Genomic DNA, 22886 nt, shown 5'->3' on the forward strand with positions numbered 1-22886 from the left:
TGGCTGAATTTGTCCCCGTGCTCAGAGCAGAGCTTTGCACCCTGCAGAATTGACCCTAAATATGCAGCAGGGAAATTATAAACACACTCAATTCTCTCCCTCAGGAAAAGCCTAAAAATTCTTTTTTTTTTTTCTTTTTTTCTCAAGCAGATTTTAGGATCTAATTCTTCATCCCTTTTAACCTAGCAGCAGCCTTTGATATTTTGTATAAGAAGCAGATAGAATGCAGCTAAGAAAATGAGGCAGACAGCAGAGTTATCCAAGGATATGAGCAAGCAAAGAGGATTTGATCCTGAAATCCTCATTCTGGCTTTTATTCAAGGGGTCAGACTGCAGTAATTGGAAAGGGTTTTATAGGAAAACACCCCAGAGAGATGCAGAATCAAGTGCTTATTCTGTCCTCAGTGTGCATTCCCTCACTTCTTGCATTTGCATCCTGGAGTTAAATCCATTTTCTCCCATGCATTTTTCCCCTCCAAATGTGTCCTGATTTGCCCCTTTTTCACTACAAGAAGCAGCTCAGATTTCTCACTGCATTTTTGATTTATAGTCAAGCCAGCACATTTCCTGAGGGCTACTCACTTCCTTTATGGTTTCACTCTATCTGCATAAAGCTGACCTTATTTACTCTGTTAATAAATAGCCTCTACAATGACACAGAGACAGGAGCATTTAACCATTCTGGATACCAATTTTTCTTACTATATATTCCCATCAGCTCCAAAAATTCTTAATAATAATACAGAATTCTTTGCATTTTCTGGGGGCTTTAAAGCCCCACATTTTTGTGCTGAGTAAAACAGAGAATGAATTTACAGAATATATTAATACCCAACACAATTTTTTTTCCATTACCTGCAGAGAAAAACTACAGGAAATTAATCCAGATGAAATAAACCCTAATTAGGTAAGATTGGTTAAACAACACTAAGACTTTATTTAAACATTCTAACTCCAAGTGAAAGTGGCCTTCATTCAGATTGTCTCAATTTATTTCAAAAATGAAGTGCACTAGACAAAATTAGGGCCACTTTAATTCTAAATGAAAGGGCAGCACACACCTAACTGGAAGGATCTGTATGTGAGAAATTTGCTTCATCTCTCTGTAGAGTTAGGGCAGGTTTAGTCAGTGTAGTCCACAGAGTGCAATTTTTATCATCCTAAAGTCGATGCTTAAAATAGGTCTCAGGAACTGTGTCCTAAAAGTGCCTCTCTTCATCTCCTACTGCCTTCACTGCCAATATTTGGAATTAGAGGAGCTGAATCTGGGTGAAATTGGCTGCAGTGGGCTCCACTAATCTATTCTTACATGAAAGCAGCCCATTTCCCATGAATGCTTTCCTAAAAATGCCTTTTCTGTCACCTGACTGTGCAGATAAAGGTGTCCCAAGCAATATCAGTCATTTCCACATCAGTCCTTTCCTCTCATTTCCTCGTTGGCCTTAAAATGCAGTCCTGGGTGAGGGGTGGTGTGTGCAGACAGCTCTGGCTTCAGGATGAAATAAATCCCACCCTGGACCCTTTTTAACTTTTCTAACTCCATCCATAGCTCAGGTGCAGCTTGCTGGATTTATGGGACTGACCCCACCAGTATTTTTTTCAGAAAGATGTGATTTTTTTTATTTTATTTTTTTTTGTTGGTGCCAATTGCTCTGTGCTTATCAAACCCCCTCCATCCAGGATGGTGGAGAGCACTGGAGCCCTGATGAATCTATTCATAAATTTTGATCGATTTTCATGGTTTCAGTAGAATTTCCCTGCAGCAAACCTCAGTGTAGGAGAAATTTAGAAAAATCACCATCCTCCCCCACCTTCACCCTGCCTAAAATTCCATGGCCAAGAGGAAAAAACCTGGCATTACCTCTGGGATGTTTGGTACCTACCAGTGCTCACAGCCATTGCAAAGCAATTTTTGGCCATTCCCAGCCCACACATATGTGATGTTTAGTCCTCTTCACACAACCCAGCCTAGCAAAATTTAGCTTTTAGGGAAAATTTAGAAGGTGACAGACCTCCTTGCTTGCTGTGCTTGGTGTTTTAAGTCTGGCTTTGTTTCTTTTTAGGTGCTGGGAGGAAATAGTGGAATCCCCATTCTGGTGGATCATTAAAACTCCTATTTTGGTGTCTATTTTGGTAAAGTATCAGCACGTTCTGCTGGCTGCAAAGCCATCTTTAGTCCTAACTGGGGAGGGGTGAAGGGGTGTTGAGAAGTGTCCTGTAAATGTCCATGGAAAATGCACTGCCAGGTAAAATCCCACTGTACACTGAACATTTGCTTGAAGATGAGGAAATTCCTCCTCTAGATAAACACCCTCACCTGCAGCATGGACCACAGGAGGAATTTCAGTGACCAGGCCACCAGGGTGGAGCTGACTTGATGTAGCTTTGACCACCTCCCTCTCCTTGGTGGGGTGGCCGTGGGAGGTGGAGGAATGTGGCTGCACATCCAGGAAAGGCTCATTTTGCCCCAGGAATCTGAGAATTCCATCAGATGACCCCTGCTAGGAGTGGTTTTGTTTCTCTGAGTTGACCAGGATGACTTCTGTTGTAGATGTCAACACTACAAATTACCATGAGTCCTACCATGAATTTCCACTTAGATAAAAAGGGAGTAGATGAAGTCCCTCAGGAATTTGCTTCTTGCATGCAATAACAGTTGCATTCTAGCTGTGTATTTTTGGAGTGACTTCTAGAGGAGTTTGGCTAATTTCCAGAAAAATCAACAGAAGTGTTTTATTTTAATTTATTTTATTTTCATTCTCTGGATATGATCAATCCTGACCATAGAAACCAGGACACTTCTCAGGAACTCTGGGTCCTTCCATCCTTGTTGAATACTGCTCTGTTGGGCATGGATCCAAGCCTTAAAATCAAATGAACTGGAGTTAAACTTAGCTTTGAGTTTTCTTAAATGAAGTCAAGGATGTGGGAAGGGAAGAAAAAAAAAGTACAATACAAATAAAATCAAATATATCTCTTTCAAGCAGAAATCCTTCCTTTGACATTTGTCTTATTCCATGTACATTATGAATTTTACAAGAAGACTATTTTTTTTTTTCTGTGGCATTTATCATGCAGGAATTCCAGACTGAAAGTTACAATAATGACATCTTTCTCTATTTACCTCATTGGAAAGAAATATAGTACTTAGATGACACATTTCCAAATATTTATATCATCCTGGAAAGCTATAGATAGCATTTTCCCTTTCCTGAGATAAGCTTTCAGTCAGAAAGTACACCTTTTTATTCTCCTCAGATCAATGGGTCTGTATTTTCTTTTGGCCAATAAATCTTTTCCTCATTGCCAAACAGAATTTACCCAGCAGTTCCTGATTTTCCCTCAGCAGAAGTCCTATAAATCTCTCCTAAAGGAAGGGTATGATAGCCACTGGCAGGTTTCTCCAGGGGGGAATGCAGCATTCCCTCCAAATCCATGGGAATACAGCTGATATCTCAGTGGAAGGAAGAAATAGATATACAAGATTTGTAAGACCTTTAAGGTACATGAGATATATCTTGTGTACAAGGAAGAAATACATATACAAGATCAATAAAATCTTTAAGATACAAGAGATATATCTTGTGTACAAGGTGTTGAGCACTGGGAACAACACATTGATTACCTTTGATTATATTCTAGGGATAAAAAATAATTTAAACACCGTCTCCAGTATCCTTATTCCTGTATTTTCTGCCATGGAATTCCAAGGTTATACCAAGCCCATACATCACACTCCACTCCGTGTTTGCTCTTGACGTCTCCAAGCCAACACACTCAGAATTTAATTGCTCCATTCTTGCCTTCCTTGCAGCAGCTTGTGTGTTATCAATGATCAATAGTGTGGTTGATCTAGATAATGCTGGTTGGGACTAATAAATTTCACTTCCAACCAAGTCAGACACACAAAACATTTTTTAAGGAAATAAATACAAACAGAAACTATGATAAATTGCTCAGATAGGTAAGAAGTGATTAAGCAATGCACCATGACCAAGAAATGCAATGGATATCCAATCACTCATAGGCTTTGAAGAAAGAATGTCTATTTGAGAGATGGGCTTCAGTCTGTTTTATTCATCTGTTGTTGTGATAAGTGTAGGAATTGCTGGAAGATATCTTATAATCTATTTTTGCAGGGAATCAGATTGGCTGGTTTAACACAATCCCTTCCAGCTGCTGAGCCTCTAAAAACTAGAATCATTTGCACATTCACTGACCATGAAAGGATAAAGAAAGGGGTTTTGTGCCAAACTAAAACTGAACTAATCCCCAGAAATCTGTCACTGCTTTTCTGTTGTCTGTGTTGCATGAGTAACAGGATGACTCAACAGAGAGAACCTTGAAAGAAGCAGATTTGCATTCAGTTCATGCCATCAGGACATTCCCATTCCTAGCTCTACACCTTTCCTATTAAATAGGGTTCACATTGCTTGGGTACATTGGTAGAGCACTGTGAGATTTTGGGATGGAGAGAACCGCCTAAAATCTGGGTATCAGCCAGGCTGCTCTGGTCTAACATCCCAGGAGGGAACATTCCCCACTGCCCTGGTGAGGTCTATCCCTCACTGCACAGACAGGACATGGCCAATATGTTGCCTTGGAGTGGCTGCCTGAAACAGAGGCTAGACAAGATTAAGAGAATAAAAGTGGGTATTTATTAAAGGCCTTCAACAGGTTCACCTTGGGCAGTCAGAAACCTCTGAGAGGGGCTACACCCAGGGTGGATGATGGTCATGAGTTTTTCATACAGTTATAAATTTGGTCCATTTACAGACCAGAAGTTATACTGATGCCTTAAACAGCTAGAACAGAGGCTAGGCAGAGTTAAGGGGAATAAAGAGGATATTTACTGAAAAGCCTTCAAAGGCCACACCCTGGCAGTACTGGAGCCACAGTCATGTCTCTGCCCAGATGCCTCCAAGATGGAAGCAAAGGAGAGCTTGGTCACAAGATTTCACATTTTCATAAGTTCTGGTCCATTTGCATATTGGAGTTAATTGTCCAACCACAGCTCCAGCCCAGGCAGTCCCACCCTGCTTGTTTTTCTCTCTCGAGCCCACGGTGTTTGTGCTCTTGGGACTGAGATTTGGATCATTTGTCCTTGGTCCCCAGCTAGAGAGGGAATTGTTTTTTCTCCTTACTCTGTGCACAGAGCTCACCATCCCATAATATGAAACCCAGATCTACACACTAAAGCAGCACAGAATCTGAAAAAAATTAAAAAGCTAAAACCTGAGGCATCAAATCCTCTAATTACAGCTTCAGGTAATGAAGTCATTTAGCCCCAGTTTCCTCACTTTTGTTTATACTTTTCAGGGCCTGAGACAGTTGAGTTTCAGGTCCAGAGAGGAATTGTTTTGTCTGAACAAAACGGGAGAACAGCAGCTGCCAGGCTGTGGAGTTGTAAAGCTATACCCTAAAGCAGTACAGGATCTGAAAAACATAAACCCCAAATCCTACGGCATCAAATAGGATTGAGCAGAGGCCCGCTGGAGTTGGACCCTGCCTCGTGCTTTGGTTTGGTTTCCCTGGCTCACCACCACGCCCAGCAGCTGGCCCCATGCCACCGCCTCGCGAGCCGCCGCGCTCCTCCCGCGCGCGCAGCAGGACGTCGTGCGGAGCTGTGCTCTATGGGCTTGACATCATCATACTTGGGATGTATGACACGAAGTCCCAAGCAGGCTGATGTCAGGCCCAAGATGCCATCCTGTGTCGGTTTTCCATGTGCTCCCCGCCCCTGAGAGGGGCTCTCTGCTCATGGCTTGTTAAATGGCAGCTCCTTCCATGGCAAAAACCATTCCAGTGAGAGGAATTCCCCTCTAGTGATGGGCTCTTTTCCCTGGAGGAAAATGCTGATGTTTTACCTCCTCTCTTCCCATCTCCACAGGTGAACTTCATCCTCTTCATCTGCATCATCCGTATCTTAGTGCAGAAGCTGCATTCTCCAGATGTTGGGCACAATGAAACCAGCCAATATTCGTAAGTCCCAAACTTTTCCAAGCCTATCCTAAAAGTGTTTTATGGGAAACCTGCCTGGCTGCTTGATAGTTCATTATTGCATCTTGTTTCATGATTACATCTGTCTGCACTGATCAAAATCAATACATTTTAATTGCTTAAAACAGATTAGAAATCAGGAAATGGAGCATTTCCTAAAAGAGCTGGGCAGGTTTTATGTCAGTTTGTGGCAAGTGAGAGGGATTACTCCTGGGATTAATGATGAAGAAATGAGAGCAATAATAATGATCATTAAGCCAAATATAATTTTTCTTTGAATATTGAATATTTATTGGATTCTGAAGGCAGAAGGACCCTGATTTAAAACAAAAAGTTGCTCTCCACGGTACAGAGCCTTTTTTTCCTGGCCCTCAATTTTAAAGAAGGAAAGATCTAGAAAATTACCATTCAGTAGGATCTGTGACAAATTTTTCTTATCCTAAAAGAGATCTCAAAACAAGATTGGATTAACTAGATACATTTCTCTTCTCTGTTGAGAAGGATCATTGCCTTAGAAGTTTTACTTGACTTAATACTTTTATTCCAGGGATATGAAGTTGACCTTAATGGGGCTTTATATAATGAAAAACATGCAAGAGAGATCAACATCTCTCAGTGGCCAAGGCTGGTCTCAGCTGCAGTATTTTAAGAGTGAAAGAAATGTCTATCAGAGATTTATTCTGGCTTCAATGCAAATAAAATAAAAGTCCAGACTAGGTTATTTTTGTCTCTTCCCACTGTTCTGGCTCCGCTTTTCAGCTATCCTGGATATTTATTAAATGTTTCCTAGGAAAGAATTAAATGAAGAGAGTCCAGTAAATCTTTGTCTTCTGAGGGAGCTGTGCTTTTGGGTACCCTGAAAAATCTCAGTTCATCTTCCTGCAGGATGAGAAAAAGTAACAATATGTTCCTTAAATCCTGCCCAGCCACAGCACTGAGACTTTCTCTCTGGTGATGGTGAATTATTCATTTCATCTGCCTCGAGAGATTCTCAGATTTATGAAAGGAAATGCCAGTTTTTTGCCTTAATTTTCCTGGCAGCAGCTAAAGCCAATTGCTTATTTTTCTGTCATCCCAGCACACCTACATTACCAGGCCCTGTGCTTTCTGCCACCTGCCTTTTTGGATTTCCAATTGGGAATTTTATCTTTGCACCCCAGGTTTGCAGCAGGTGCACAGATTAAATCAGCATATTTAAATAATTTTTAGTACTGAGCACTGTCCTGGCACTGCTGGCTCCTGTTCACCTCAGCAAAAGTGCTGCCAACGTGCCCCTGATGAGTTATGCCCAGATTATCTCAGAGGTCATGCTGGGCTCTGGGTTCAGGATACATTTTCCAGTGAGGTGGAGCTGCCAGGAAAGCTCTTTTTGCCTTGTAAACAAACATAGAGCATGTTGGTAAAACACAGAGCTCCCCTCACTGACCTGCTCACCAGGGGGTTCTGCTGAAGGACAACTGATCCTCACATCCACAGGTCCTCACCTTCCTTCACCACCTGGAAAGATGGCTCAGTTCCATTAGGGAATTCATCAGTTGCTCACTTCACAAAATCAGAGGTTGGCAGGGACCTCCAAGCTCATCCAGTTCCAAACCCCTGCCATGGGTAGGGACACCTTCCTCTACCTCAGGTTGTTCAGAGCTCTTTCCAACCTGGCCCTAAAATTTTAGGTTTCCAAGCCACATGAGGTGCTTTAGGACTCTTCCAATACCTGGACCTGTCACCCAGGACATAGAACCCATGGGACACTTGTCCCCTTGTACAGTGGCACCTGGCCACCAGCCACATCTGGAAAACTCTGTTGGCTGAATGCACTGCAGTAGGTACAAGACACCACACTTTCCTTTAGAAACAAATATGAATTGTCTGAAACTGAAGGCTGGACCCCACCAAGGCGAGTTCTCAGCATGGTCCTAAGATTTTTACTTTTAGACAGAAATCTGTGGAGACTTCTGGGGTTTGACTGCAGGACCCAACAGTTCTTAGCAGAAAACTGAAATGCTGCTGAAATGTTGAGGGAGCTGGGGGTGTTTAGCCTGGAGAAGAGGAGGCTCAGGGTGACCCTGTTGCTCTCCACAACTCCCTGAAAGGAGGCTGGAGCCAGATGGGGATTGGGCTCTTCTCCCAGGCAGCAAGTGACAGGATGAGAGGAAATGGCCTCAAGTTGTGCCTGGAGAGGTTCAGGTTGGACATCAGGAGAAATTCCTTCAGCAGAAGGGTTGTGAAGCATTGGAAGGGGCTGCCCAGGGAGGTTGTGGGCTCCCCATCCCTGGAGGTATCCAAGGGAAGGCCTGGATGTGGCACCCAGAGCTCTGGGCTGGGGACAAGGTAGGGATCAGGCACAGCTGGGACTCCTTGGGCTGGCAGGTCTTTCCCAACCTAATGCCTCTGATTCTGTGTGCATTCCTCCTGCCAGATCTGAGACACATCTGTTTTAAACTAACAGCATCCTGAATAGCTCATTTGCATTTCTCCCTCCTTCTCATGTGTATTTCATATTGTTTGTTTTCTACAAACAAAGCCTGCTGACGTGCTGACAGCATTGTTCAACTCCAAAAGGTCTGAATTTAGCTGCAGGCTGGAAGTTCAGGTGTGCTGCTGGCTCCCTCATTAATGCTGCAGACAGGGAACTGGGCTTTCATGTACTGGAAGCTCTAAAAACAAGTCTCCCAAAACAGTTTTCTGGGAATGACAGGGACATGTGCAAGAATGGATTTCAGGCAAATAGAATTTGTCTTCGGCGACAGAAAACTTGAGCAAAATTCATCTCAAAATTCATCTCAAAATTCATCCCCAGACATCTCCATTCTGTCCATGTCTGTGGATCAATATTGTCATTAAAGTCCTCTGAGTATCTTTTCCATGATGATTTCAAGGAGCATGACTGAAATGTTGGTTCTCTCTTGCCCAGTCCCAAGGACAGGAGCAGGTTCCATGCAGGTTAATGGACACATGTTCTCCCAAAATTACCTGTCACCATCAGAGAGGGGAGCTCTGGGGTGTGCTGGGAATCAGAGTAATGAGGGTTTTGAGAATCCATGGTTTCCAGCAGATTTAACCAGTTTCAGACAATCCCCCAAGCAGTTCTGCCTCCTGCACAGCCAGGCTTGAGCTTCCTGGGAGAAATTACACCAGGACTGGGTGATGATTTTCCTGAGTGCAGTGTTTAGGTGGTGGAGTCTTTAAAAATCACAGAGCCCTTGCCCTGATGCCAAAATACAATCTAAAACTCAGTATCTGGTGAAGCTCAGTGTTGGGAGCAAGAGACTGGGGTGAGGTGTGCAGATTGGAGGAGGGGGCTCAAGTTTTGTCATTAATATTCTTTTCATCACCACAGTCCAGCCAAGAGGGAAAATATTGTAATTAAGGCCCCAATGTTGTCTGCAATGATAAGATGAAATTTTCTAATCCACTGGAGGTTGCAAACAGCGTCTCTGTCAATGTGAGACACAAAGGTAGCGCCACATCCTCCCCTAGGCTGGTGTTCCTCAGAGAACTCAGATTTTGGATCCCTATGAGCAGGGATGTGCCTGCTAGTGAGGGAGGTGGGAAAGGAAAATTCCTGTAAAGTGCCTCATCTTCCTGCAGGCTCTCCTTTTGCCTGGGATGAGCCACAGCCTCCAATCACAGCCTTAATGTTGAGCTGTCTCTGGGCCAGGCCCAGGGAGAGCTGCAGAGGAGCTCTGGGAGGCACAGGGATGAGCATCCTCTGCACAAAGCTGCCACAGCAGCCTCCCAGTGGGCTCCTGCAGGTGGCAAATAAATGAAGATGGTCTGAGAGGTCTGAGCCTGATGAGGCTTTGGAGGTGGAGGGGTTGCAGGTGGAAAATGAATATTTCCAACATCCCAGCCTTAGCTTTATTTCCTCCAGAAGCCTCTGAGAGAGGGGGAGATGTCACCAGATACGTGTGACCAAGGGAGACAAAACCCCCACAAGCATCCTTAGACCCTTGATTTCATTTTCTTTCTGCCAGCTACTTTTTTAATAATGATTATATTTAATACATTGTCATCTCCTCCTAATTAGACCCCTGATTACCCAGCATGATGCCATTAAGCACTAATACTGTTCATCCCCCTCCTTTGGAGACATTCATTGTGCAGTAGCCTGTCATTATTCCAAGCTAAACATACCATTTCTCTCCCAGAATCTGTAATTTTCAGAAATCTCAGGCAAACAAAGACATTGGTAGATGATGATTTAGCTTGTGGAGATGAAAAATAGATCTCTGGTGGGAGGGGAAGAAGAGAGGAGGGAGAAAGAAATACCTCTAGTGGAGCTACTGGGAATAAAAATGTCACATTTTATGGTGCCACCAGGTCTGAAATCACCAGCCATCTGCAGTCTGTGGGACAAGGAGAAATAATAAATTTTCAGGGTTTATTTCAGGGCTCAGCTGCAGGGTTCCTCAGCTTCTTACCCTCTTCCCTCTCCCCTCGTGGCTCATGTTTGTCTTTCCAACAGGAGGCTGGCCAAGTCCACTCTTCTGCTGATCCCTCTCTTTGGCATCCACTACATCATGTTTGCTTTCTTCCCTGACAATTTCAAAGCAGAAGTGAAGCTGGTCTTTGAGCTCGTGGTTGGGTCATTCCAGGTAAGCCACCATTTGGGTCACCAGGTCTGTCACCAGGGACAAATGCAAAGAGCTGTACATAGTTTTTTTTCTGGACATGCCCCATGCTGCTCTTGTACCTTTGTGGAAAATCTACTCACTCCAGCCTGGCCAGGATGAAAGATAAATTTATATTTTGCCTTCCAGAAGGAGATTCTCTTCTCTCATTTTAGGAAATGAAAAGGAAATATTCCTCTGCACATTGGTGTGCCTGTGTTTTTTCATACTTAGGGAGTAAAATAAACACCTCAGTTCAGATTTTGTATTATTGATGTGTCCGAGGGCAGGGTGGATGGGGCTCTGAGCAGCAGGTTTCATTCAGTGGTGAATCATGATTAACATCCCTGTCTGCATCATCATCACTGCACATCTGGCATCTGGAAGTGTTCAAAAGCTGTGCAGATGTGGCACGTGGGGACATGGGTCAGTGGTGGACTTGGCTGTGCTGGGGGAATGGTTGGGTTTGATGACCTCAGAGGTCTTTCCCAATCTGAACAATTCTGTGGTGGTGTGATCTCTCCTTTGGGAGCTGAATGGATCTACACTCTGCCCTTGTCTGTAGTGCTAAAACCCTGTTTTCTCCTTTCCCCAGGGCTTTGTGGTGGCTGTGCTGTACTGCTTTCTCAATGGAGAGGTAAGACCAGACCATCAGGGTTAATGTCTGCAGCTAGGACAGAATGAATGCATGTGGAGAGTGGATTGAGGAGTGTTCCATTCCTGATCCTGGTGTTACATATTGGGGGGAAGCATCCAAATCACATCCCTCTCTCCAGGAAAACAATTCAACCATTTGCCTGACAGTTTTCAGCACAATTAATAACAACAATTAATAAACACATCAGGACTTGTGCTTGCTCTGTAGTGTTGCTGCTGAGCCCATCCTCTCCTCATGAGACAGCATCAGCAGAACTCCTGTGTGAACTTGCACAACCCCTGATCCCAAAGCACCACCTCCAGCAGGGCAGGATAAATCCCACCTAAGCCCTGTTCAGGCTCAGTGCCTCCAGGAATCCTCCCCAGGATCACATCCAGTGCCAAAACCAGCACAGGCATTGGTGTGACTGCACACAGCAGTGCAGGTGAACGTCTCTCTGCCTTGCAGGAATGATCTTGGCTTTCCCACATTTTAGTCCTGGCATTCTCATCCTGGGATTGTGCTGTTCCTGTGTGTGTTTTTCCCAGAGCCCCTCAGACACAGCTGTTCCATCTAATTCATGCTGTTACCTAAACATTTGCACTGGAGGGCTGCAGGAGGGGACAAGGACAGTGGTCAGGTTTGTTCAGGATTTGAATTGGGACGGCATAGACCAGGTTATTTCTGTAAACACTCTGAGCAGCAACAAGCAGCACTTGTCAAAAAAAAGCACAGCTGTACTGACAGCTTTGCAAACAAGCTGCAGTTAAATCCTTTCTGTTTGGACCAAAAACAGGGCAGTGAAAAAGAAAGTATTTTAATTATACTCACCAAGTGTTGTCATTGAAGTTAAGTAGCCTGGCACCTTGACTGTATCAATGAGAATATTCTTTCTGATGAAGCTCAGGGATTTCTGCTCCAGTAATTTACTGACTGGAGTGTGCCCTTTCTGTGGTTAAAAGTTCTGGCCAAGCCAGGTTCAGTGGCCTTTATAAAGTAAATCTTAGCCCTGGGGATGGTGGGTTACCCAAGGCTGCTCACATAATCTGGTCAGAATAGGCTGGGGATGGTGTGGCTGGGCAGTGGCACAAAGGGACCTGGGGGCACTGGTCAGCAGAGACTGACCACGAGCCAGCAGAGTGCCCTGGTGGCCAAGAAGGCCAATGGCTCCTGGCCTGGCTCAGCAATGGAGTGGCCAGCAGGGGCAGGGAGGTCACTCTGCCCTGCCCTGGGCACTGCTGGGGTCACACCTGGAGTGCTGTGCCCAGCTCTGGGCCCTCAGCTTGGGAAGGACCTTGGGACACTGAGCACATCCAGAGGGGACAGCGAGGCTGGAGAGGGGCTGGGAACACAAACCCTGAGAGGAGCCCTGAGGGAGCTGGGGGTGCTCAGCCTGGAGAAAAGGAGACTCAGGGGTGCCCCCATCCCTCTGACAGCTCCTGAAAGGTGCCTGTGCTCAGCTGGGGCTGGGCTCTGTCTCCAGCAGCACTGACACACCCAGAGCTCACAGTTATCCGAAATCAAAATGACCCCCGTGGCAGGGAGAAATGAAGAGGAGGACTCCACTGATATCAGAAGGCTAGTTTATTATACTATATTATTCTTTACTATATTACACTATATTACATTACATCTAAACTGAATATGCACAAGCACTCAACTCCACAGAATTTCGTGACTGTCAGGTGACAGTCCCAACACACACACCTGCATTCCATTGATCAATGGATCAAAACACTCACACCAGAATCCAATTACCAATTCCCTTCAGGTAAACAATGCATTCCACTTGTGAACAGCAAGAGGAGGAGCAATTGAGATACTAGTTTTTTTTTCTTTTTTTGAGGTTCCTCACTGTGATTCCCAGAAATATCTTTGGGAAGTTGTGCCTCGCTTTTCTCTGTGAAGAGAAATGCGGCCACACACAGCCTCAAGCTGCACCAAGTGAAATTTAGGTTGGGTATTAGGAAAAAGTTTTTCCCAGGAAGAGTGATAAAGTTCTGGAATGGCTGCCCGGGGAGGTGGTGGAGTCCCCATCCCTGGGTGTGTTTAACAAAGCCTGGATGTGGCACTGGGTGCAGAGTTGAGTTGAGTTGTTGGGGCTGGGTTGGACTGGATCATCTTGAAGGTCTCTGCCAACCTGGCCATTCTGGGAATTCTGTGAACAACATCAAGTGATGCCCTGTGCTCCTTTTCTGTCTTTCCCATGCCCAGGTGCAAGCTGAGCTCAAGAGGAAGTGGCGGAGGTGGCACCTGGAGCGGTTCCTGGGCTCGGACATGAAGTACCACCACCCCTCCCTGGGCAGCAACGGCACCAACTTCAGCACCCAGATCTCCATGCTGACCAAGTGCTCGCCAAAGACGCGCCGCTGCTCCGGCTTCCAGGCCGAGTTCTCCCTGGTGTGAGAGGCTCCCCAGGCACTGAGCATCCAAAACTGAGACACGAGGATCCCTGGGAATCAGTGATCCCATGACAAGCCCCTGTGAAATGACCTGCTCCACATGAGCCAACAGAGGACACACAACTGGAAAAGCCGCTGGCATCCAGGATGAGATCGGACAAGCCAAGAGGCAGAGAAACACTTTTGCTCTTCCTCTTTTCAGGCCTTTCACTCTTCAGTTTCAAGCCCTCAGGGGTTGATAGCTCTGAGGAATTGTCCAAGTTGCTTGAGGACAGCCTGGGAGATGCTGGTGTGTCATAAATAATGAAGTACTGGGGGTAAGGGAGGGAGAGCCTCAGTCCTCGGTGGCTTTACCAGAACTGGCATCTCTCAAACAGACAAATTGCACTTTGTTTTTTGTTTTTGTTTTTTTTAATGAGCCAGTAAAGGAGAGACAGAGGCAGGAAGCAGGAAAAAAAAAAAAAAACCACCAAACTTATGAATGTGCCAAAATTCCTGTGGATAAGAGGTGATGATACAGCACTAAAGATGGTGCTGGGGACACGGGTAGAAGGGACAGGAGGAACATGAGCTGGAAGAGAGAGGCCAGCACATGGCCCCCACGTTTTACACAGGTGGAGATGAAGCTGCAGCTCCAGGAGAGCCCCTCAGAGGATGCCCCAGTGTGTTCTGCTATTTCCCCACCATCCTTGGGAGCAGAAGCTTTCCAGGAACCCTGTGGAAGAGCAAATCACTGAGAAGGACTGGTGTGAGGACCTTCTCTGCACTGTGTTGGTGACATGGTGTTTTGCTTGGTTGTGTTCCATGGACAGGAAAATCGATTTGCATGTATAATGCAGATGCCAAAGCTGAGCATGGCTGTGTTTTTTCATTCTCTCTAAGTTGTCCCATAGATTTAGGTGCATGGATGCACCCAGGATCGTTAGGGATCAGGGGAAAATAATTGGGCTGTAATTAATTTGCACTTGCTCAGCACACACTGTCAGGAAAGGGAAATATAGGGCCCTGTAATCCTTAATTGTGTCAGAGCTGCCATAAGGAGCCACTCTCCAGATGAAAAAAATTAGTGTCACCGCAGCAGGGGAAATTGCTTTCATCAGGACAAGGTTGTCTCAGCACACAACTGGCACTCCAGGAGGGAGGAAGGAGTGAAGGAGCTGTTGAATGGATTTCTTCTTCAGCTTTTCCGGGGAGCTTTCATCCTATATGAAGGCATTGTTAGATGTTTAAGATGTGTGTGTGCATTTTACCTCTTTTCTGAAGGCCTATTAGTTTCCACACAGGGGCAATTCCTACTTGAAGAATGCACATGGATCCCATTAAAACCAAGGGAGTAGGGCTTTTTTAATTCTTGTTTTCATGGTGGAGAGGCAAATGAGAAATGCCAAAGCCCTGTCCTGCTCATTTGAGGCAACCCCACAGTCCCAAACTCAGTCCAAAGACAGAAAATACAGGGATACAGAGGCTCATGTTTGTGTCCCACTCAACTGGATCAAGTGGGGTTGAAAATGTTTTATGCTGAGGGTGGGAAATCCCTGCCCAGCTCATTGTGTACCCTCAGCAATTGAGCTGCTGCCATCCTACTAAAACATATCCTCACAAAGGAGTGTCTGGGTCACCAACACAGGCACCTGGAGAGGGAGGTGGGCTCCTCTTTTAGAGCTCAGAGATCTCAACAGACCTGCTTTATTTCTCCACAATGAAATGAAAGTTCAATGGAGGGAAGCACCTGCAGCCTGGGGGGGTCTGGGGGGTTGTTGGCCTTAAGCAGAGGGTGCCAACAAACCACACAAACCACAGGTGGAGCCTCGCAGATCCAGTTCCTTTCTGTGTCCTGGCAGGGCAGTGCCCGTGCCATAACCACTCCCAGAGCCTCTTACCAGCTGAGCTGGGGGCTCCCAAAGGATTTCTCCAGCTCTGGGACTGAGAACAGCATTGGGGGCTGGAGTCAGTAAAGGGCCATGAGGAACTGTGATCCACCAAGGGCAAACTTGCAGTCCTGAGTTTGCAGGGAGCCAGCTCAGCTCCTGTCACAGTGTAGCCATGGCTACCCAGCCTGTAGGTCCTGAGAAGATAGGAAGACATAAAAATTCCTGGAATTACAGTGCTGGTGATCCCAGGCCGGCCAGGAGCCAGCTTTGTTATGGCTACTTTGCACTGAGCCCACATCAACAGTGAGGATCCAAACCTGATGTGCCAAACATCAAAATGCAGCTCCCTGATTCCCCAAATGCAGAGAAAACAAGAGGATGCTCACAATTTCTCCACTTTTCTTGCATGGAAGCCCTCATGCCTTGACAGCCCTCAAACAATATCCCCTTGAAACCCACAAGGTTCTCAGAGGCAAGAACCTTTGAAGTGGTCCTGGTCAGAGTTCAAGAAGAGTTTGGATGATGCACTCAGGCACTTGCTGTGGTTTTTGGGGTTGTCCTGTGCAGGACCAGGATTTGTATTGATGATCCTTGTGGTCCCTTCTAACTCAGGATATTCTATGATTCTCTTTGTGTTTGGTGCTTGTGTTGCTCTGCAGAGCATTTTCAGACCTGGATTAGGAAATACTGGAGAAACCCCACCAGTACCACCAGTTCTGCTGCTGTGCCTGGTTCAAAGCAAGGATTTGACCTGCATTTTTCCAGGTGAATGACTAACTTCAAGGAAGCCCAGAAGAAGCAAAGGAAAATTCTGTCTCAGCTTCCAAGTTGTTCCACTTGGTGTAAAATGCTTTTTCTCACTGGTTCAGAGTTTTGAAGCAACGATGTCGGTCTGGGAAAGATTGGATCCATCAGGCTGAAAAGCCATTCCCCCTGTTCATCTGTCATGGCAAACATTTATACCCAACAAAACTGATGGGCTGCAGAGGAGCAGTGCCCAATCTTGGGAATGCATCCACTGAGGTGTGAACTGGAATTTCAGGTCCCAGCCAAGCAGCAGAGGAGCTGAAGCACAGAGCAGAAGTGCAGCACCACTGCCAGCAGCCTCCTTTGTGGGATGTGAGGGAATCCCTTCCCATCTGTTCCAGGCAGCTTTGCTGGGGGGAAAGCCTGTGAGCCATCAGCTCTGAGACACGCTGAGCATTTTCCTTCTGGTCTTCACCTTCCCCTTCCTCTCCCTGTGCTCCCTTTCCCTCTCCATTTGCAGGAGGAAATTTGTGTGTTTGCAGCTTTTCTTGCGTTCCAGCCCTGTGCAAACCCATGCCAGCACCAGCCATATGCCAAAGACAGCCAGGAAAGCTTTGCCTTTTGGAGCTGTGACAGAGACAAACCCAGCTGGTTATTTACCCTCCCCACAGGCTCTCTGCAGCCTGTCACATTCCCCACCAGGCTGTTGTGCACAGGACCCTGGAGATGGGATCTTTCCTAGCTGAGGGGGCTCCTTCAAAAGATGTGGAGTACATCAGAAATACTCAGCATGCCAGAGCTGTGCCCCCAGGCAGCCTACTCACAATGATTTCATTACTGAACATCCAGCCACGCCTCCTTTCTGCTGTCAAGGGTGTTTGAGGGATTAGATGAATGTGCTTAATGGACCTGCTGTGACAGGCATGGCAATGTCAGCAATGCAGAGCTGCCAGCCCAGCTGTGTTCCAGGAAAACAGAGGAGCTGGGGGTGAAATCACTTTATAAAGAGAGAAATCTTTTCACTCTGGGGACGTGAGCAATCAAGTGAATGATGACATTGGGATTGGGCCCTCTTTGACTGGCTTAGTGCAGGAATTTGGCTCCATAACTTGGCCTGGTCTACTCTGTATTTCATCCAGCTCATCAATAAAATGGAATTCAAGGACTTCACTGCAGATGACAACGTGGAGGGAGCTCACCTGGCCCTGTGTCCTGGCCCCATACAGAGCACAGAACAGAGCTCAGCACTTCTGCTGCTCCCCCAGCTCCAGCCTGACCCCCTGACCCCAAAACTGACCCCAGCAGGGCAATTGCATCCATTTGCTGCATCAAAGACCTGAGGTGTGCCTCTTAAAAGGTATTAAAGGAGAAAAGGAGACTCAGGGGTGCCCCCATCACTCTGACAGCTCCTGAAAGGTGCCTGTGCTCAGCTGGGGCTGGGCTCTGTCTGCAGCAGCACTGACACACCCAGAGCTCACAGCCTCCAGCTGCACCCAGGGAAATACAGGCTGGAGAGCAGGGAAAAGTTTTTCCCAGAAAGAGTGATAAAGTTCTGGAATGGCTGCCCAGGGAGGTGGTGGAGTCCCCATCCCTGGGTGTGTTTGACAAAGCCTGGATGTGGCACTGGGTGCCAGGGCTGAGTTGAGCTGTTGGGGCTGGGTTGGACTGGATGATCTTGAAGGTCTCTGCCAACCTGGTCATTCTGGGAATTCTGTGAAAGCTTCTTCTGCCACTGAAAAAAGGCACAGGTGTATTTGAGGATCATGACTTTGGGCTCCAAAATTCTTTATAGAAATAAAGCCAAATTCTGATCCTGCTTGAAGTGACTCCTGAATTACACCAGCATTAAACTGGGATTGGCCTTCAAAATAATTCCTTTTTCTTCATTCTGGAGCTGTTTACTCCCTTTTTACATCAGGGATAGAGTAAGCCCCTCCTGTTCTATATTTCAGTGACTGAATTACTTAAAATTATTACTAAGTATAGAACAATTAAAATATAAACATTAAATTATTTTCAAGGTCCTGAGGTGGCAGGTGCAATTCTACCATTAGACTGTGGATATTTCTGTTCACCTGGGACCTGTGCTGCTTTGTGAGCCTCTTACAAACAGCAAGAAATGAGAATGTGACCATGTTTAGGGATTAGAAAAAAAAATTCTGTTGCAGAATTTTAGGGGAATTAAAATCAAACAAGTTTTTAAAATCAGAGTTATGTATGCAGGAGCAGCAACATTACTGCAGCTGTGGCATGAAAAGGGGGAAAGGCCAGGAGATAAAAGATCAGAGCATTTTGTTTTATTTTTGGCTTGTTTGGGTTTTTTTGCTAGGAAACAAGTTATGTTTTTCTCCAGGAAGGTGTTGGTGAAGAAAAGATATTTTATACATGAACTAATCATCAAATTTCCTTTTTTCTCTATATCCCACTGGGTTCCTGTTGATCTCAAAAGCAATGAGGGTCATGTCTGTGCCACAGGGCAGAGGGATTAAACCCAAACCTCTGTTCCAATCTGATGGAAATGCTTTCAGAGAGAAATACTCCTGCTGATTAATGAAAGATTGATTGCAGTTTTTCAAAAGCAAAATGAAGTTCCAAAGAAAGCTCAGGAGTGAATGAACACCACTTGGCTCCATGGCAGGGATTAAAGGGGTTTGGGGGGATTTATTTTGTCTCCATTCCTTCCAGCTTCACCCCAGGATTTAAACAAGGGGAAAGAAAATATGGGGAAAGGAAACACAAAATAATTTCAGACTGAAAGGGAATCTCTCCAGCTGGGAAGTGCCAGTGTGTGTCTCCATGAAGCTTGTTTTACTCTGACCACACAGGTACATCTTGGTTTGATAAAGGGCCTGTGGAAGCACAGGTGGACCAGAAGCAATGTCCCTTCTCTGGCAGGTGAATGCAGCTGTAACAGGAAAGCCCACCTAAAACATTCCTCCTTCTGTGTCCCACTGGGGGGTTGGCACAGCCCAGGTGCCCTCCCAGCCTTGGGCTTCCCCCCATGGCATCTCTGCAGCCATTAATGTGCCAAACTCCTGGGGACGAGATTGCAGTCCTGAATTCCCCCCATGGCATCTCTGCAGCCATTAATGTGCCAAACTCCTGGGGACAGGATTGCAGTCCTGAATTGCCCCCATGGCATCTCTGCAGCCATTAATGTGCCAAACTCCTGGGGACAGGATTGCAGTCCTGAATTCCCCCCATGGCATCTCTGCAGCCATTAATGTGCCAGACTCCTGGGGACAGGATTGCAGTCCTGAATTCCCCCCATGGCATCTCTGCAGCCATTAATGTGCCAGATTCCTGGGGACAGGATTGCAGTCCTGAATTCTCTGGCTCACAATGCAAATTTGCACTTTTCCCACCCTGGTGCTGATGGGGCCAGCACCACAAAGCTGCTTCACTGGAGATGAACCTCAAAGAGCAGGGGCTCACACACACCCACATCTATCCAGAAGGACTCTGCTGGCATCACTCAGGCACTAAACTGCTGCAAAAAGGAAAAAAATTAATGTCCCAGACTAGCAGGTGGAGTCAGATGTCCCAAAATGTGGATTTCAATCAATTTCCTTTCAGTCAGTCAGCTTTTCATCCCCTCTCTAAACCAAATATTTGCATTTCAGTCTGATGAGGTATAATTTCAGTGACTGACCTTGTTATTTCCCCTGGAGACCTGTGCAGATGAAAATGTGGCTTTTAATCAGGAGTTTCTTGGGAGCACAGATCATCTTTTCCACCTCTTCCTGAATGTCCTAACTTGCATGATGCTGTGCTGGAGAGCCCTGGGTTTGAAATTCTGGTTATTTCTAGAATACTGTGAAATCACAGGGGAGAAAGCAAACATTTGGGACTGGAGGCTACGGGTCTGTAAGGAAAATAATGCCCACTTGTGTTCTGAGGACACACACACTGGCAGCAGCAGAGCACCAGTGTTTTCTACCCAAGTTTTGTGGATATTGTACATTTGTACATAGAGGAAATCTGAAGAGCACATTTCAAAAGGAAAAAAAAAAAAAATAAACACCACATTTTTGATACTTGGATAATGATGATAAATCGAGTTCCAAAAGGCAGTTTTGAACTCAAAAGTGCATTTTTCAGAGCCTGTTTCAAACACCTCAAGCTGTGGGTCAGCAGCTGGTGGCAACTGACCCTTCTCACTCCAGCTGTGAACACCTCTGCTCTGCCCTCCTGTAAATAGGCTTTGGCAGCAGAGGGTGATGGGCACAGGCTGTGAGCAGAGAACCTCTGTCTCTGTGGGCTTCTCTGCACCAGGTGCTTGTGATGTATCCTCCATGCCAGCAAGAACAGGCCTGCTTGCTCAGCACAGGTGAAATCTCTGCCTTGTTCCACGGCCTTTTGCCTGATGTTATTTATTTTTGGTCTGAGTCTGTACATATGCAATGAAATGGCTATTTTTTTTTTTTTTTTTTTTTTTTTTTTGTTCCTTTGTATTTGGTTCACCTCCTTGCTTCAGAGGGGGTTCTTCTCTGTGGTTGACACTGCTGACAATAAGCAATAAAACCATTGTGAAGATTTCGTGTCTGAGGTGTTCCACCTGATATTTTAATTTATTCCTCACAGTCCTGGAGAAGACACAGAGAAGGAAGTTGTGAGCTGGGGAGGTTCTTGCTTAGAATTCAGTATAATGACCTCATACTTTGAAAGTTTAATCAGATAGACCAAATCACTCTTAAAATCAGAGAATCATAGAAATATTAAGATTGGAAAGGACCTTTAAAGGCCATTTAGTCCTTGCAGTGAGCAGGGACATCTTCAAGGAGATGGGAGTTCTGAGGAGACCTTATTTGAGAATATCTGTGCCAGTAGAAGAACCAGTAACAAATCCAACATAATTGACCCCAAACCCTCCTCCACTGCACGAGCTGGGTGCATGGATGGTGCTTTGGAGGCAGGACTGATGTGTGGAGGTGACAACCATGAAATCACGAACACACTCTCCATAATTTTGTCACAATTTTGTCACAATGCACAGGTGTGAGACGATTCCTGCATTCACAGGAACGTGAACAACCCCCCCCACAAACACAGATGCGCTGATTGTTGCTGGAATATCCTCCAGCACACATCTTTATTGCTCAGAGCAAAGCACGAGCCTTCCTCTGTGCAGGAGAAAAGCCTGGCAGGCAACCCCAAGTGAACCATCACTGTTCATATCAAAGACATTATCTGATGCACACAAATATCAGGCAGTGAAAAGTAGGTCTCAACAAGAGGTCAGAGAGCTTTTCCATGTCCATGAGGCCAGTTTGGCCACTCACCCCCTCCTTAAACTGATTTACACCCAGTGCTCAAACTGCTGATAAAGGCCAAACCTACAACTGGAAATGACAGGTCTTGGCTATATCTGTCCCTCTTTCTGCATGGATTAACCATTTTCATTTAAAATCAAGGGGTCTGATGCTCTGGGCTGTTCTGAGAAGTGAAGCTGTTTGCACTGACTTCCACTGGGTCTCTCTGTGGGTTAAGCCAGAAATCAGGAAAACAGCTTGTGAGGGCTGGGGAAAGGGAAACAGCCAATTACATTTATTCTGTGTCTGTAGAGGTGAGGATATTCCCATCCTGCCAAAAAACATCTTCCACATGAGGAACTCCAATCACTGCTCAGAACTTAATGTAAGTGGGTTTGATGAAGGTCATCTGAGAAGTCTGGAAAATAAAAAAATCAGCCCAACCCTCTTTGGTCCCAGCTGTGTATCCTGTGTGTCTTTCCTGGCTGGCAAAGAGCAAGGCATGGATTTTCTCAGGCACACTCCATTATTCTGAATGCAGTGGAACATGCAGTCACAACCTCTGAAAGGTTTTGAGCTTGGCTTTCAGGGCCTCTCTGTGCAATTCAGTTTTCATGACTGCAAAAGCATCTTTTTCTAGTAGAGAGAATCATGTTTAAAGATGGCAAATGACATCCTCTTCCTTTGATCCCCTGTGGTTTCCATGGAAAAATTCCAGGATGAGGAGTTTTGGGATCTCCATGACATTGAAGCGATTTCCCATGCAGTGGATCAATCCTAGTGGTTAAATCATCTACACCCCACATGCAATTGGTTGTATCTACACCCTCACACTGGGATATAAACTGAACTGTGCCTCAGCACAATCCACAGAGGGAGTTTGGCTGTCCTCAGCTCAGAGAGATGCTGGGCTGCCCTCAGATCCCAAGGACATGTGGCACAAAGAGCCCAGGCATGGTGTCACAGCTGTAACACTTTCTGAAAGCCCAAAAACCTCTTCTGACACTGAGAGTGCTCACAGGGAAATCATCCTCCTGTATAATCACAGACTGATTCTATGCAGGTGCTGGTTTTGAAGAGCTCTGGGTGTCAGGGGTACAGACCCAAATCTGACTCCAACATGGGCTCAGGATGGACATGTTTTTATACCCTTATCATTAGATACCTACATATTAATTATTAAACTTACATTGTTCTATTGAATACATTGATTGCATCCAAGCATGGATTTTGTAATTTCCATCTAACCCCCCAAACACCATTTCTCATGATTCTTGTTATGATTAAACAATAATTATATCCAATTACCAAACAATCATCACATTTAACAATCATATCATTTATCATAGTCATTAAATGATTATACA

At 45.5% G+C, this 22886-nt stretch overlaps 1 protein-coding gene across 1 annotated transcript in view; it reads left to right on the plus strand.

Annotated features, from left to right (window-relative positions):
• VIPR1 (vasoactive intestinal peptide receptor 1) overlaps positions 1-18083 on the plus strand; it is a 112621-nt gene extending 94538 nt beyond the window's left edge. Inside the window, exons 9-13 of the mRNA XM_009086260.4 lie at positions 2064-2133; positions 5891-5982; positions 10466-10595; positions 11206-11247; positions 13462-18083. Coding sequence (XP_009084508.4) covers positions 2064-2133; positions 5891-5982; positions 10466-10595; positions 11206-11247; positions 13462-13653 — 526 coding nt within the window. The 3' untranslated portion in view covers positions 13654-18083. The remainder of the gene's footprint in view (positions 1-2063; positions 2134-5890; positions 5983-10465; positions 10596-11205; positions 11248-13461) is intronic.
• The last annotated feature ends 4803 nt before the right edge of the window (positions 18084-22886 follow it).

Source organism: Serinus canaria, chromosome 2, assembly GCF_022539315.1.
Source record: "Serinus canaria isolate serCan28SL12 chromosome 2, serCan2020, whole genome shotgun sequence".
Lineage (NCBI taxonomy): Eukaryota > Metazoa > Chordata > Aves > Passeriformes > Fringillidae > Serinus > Serinus canaria.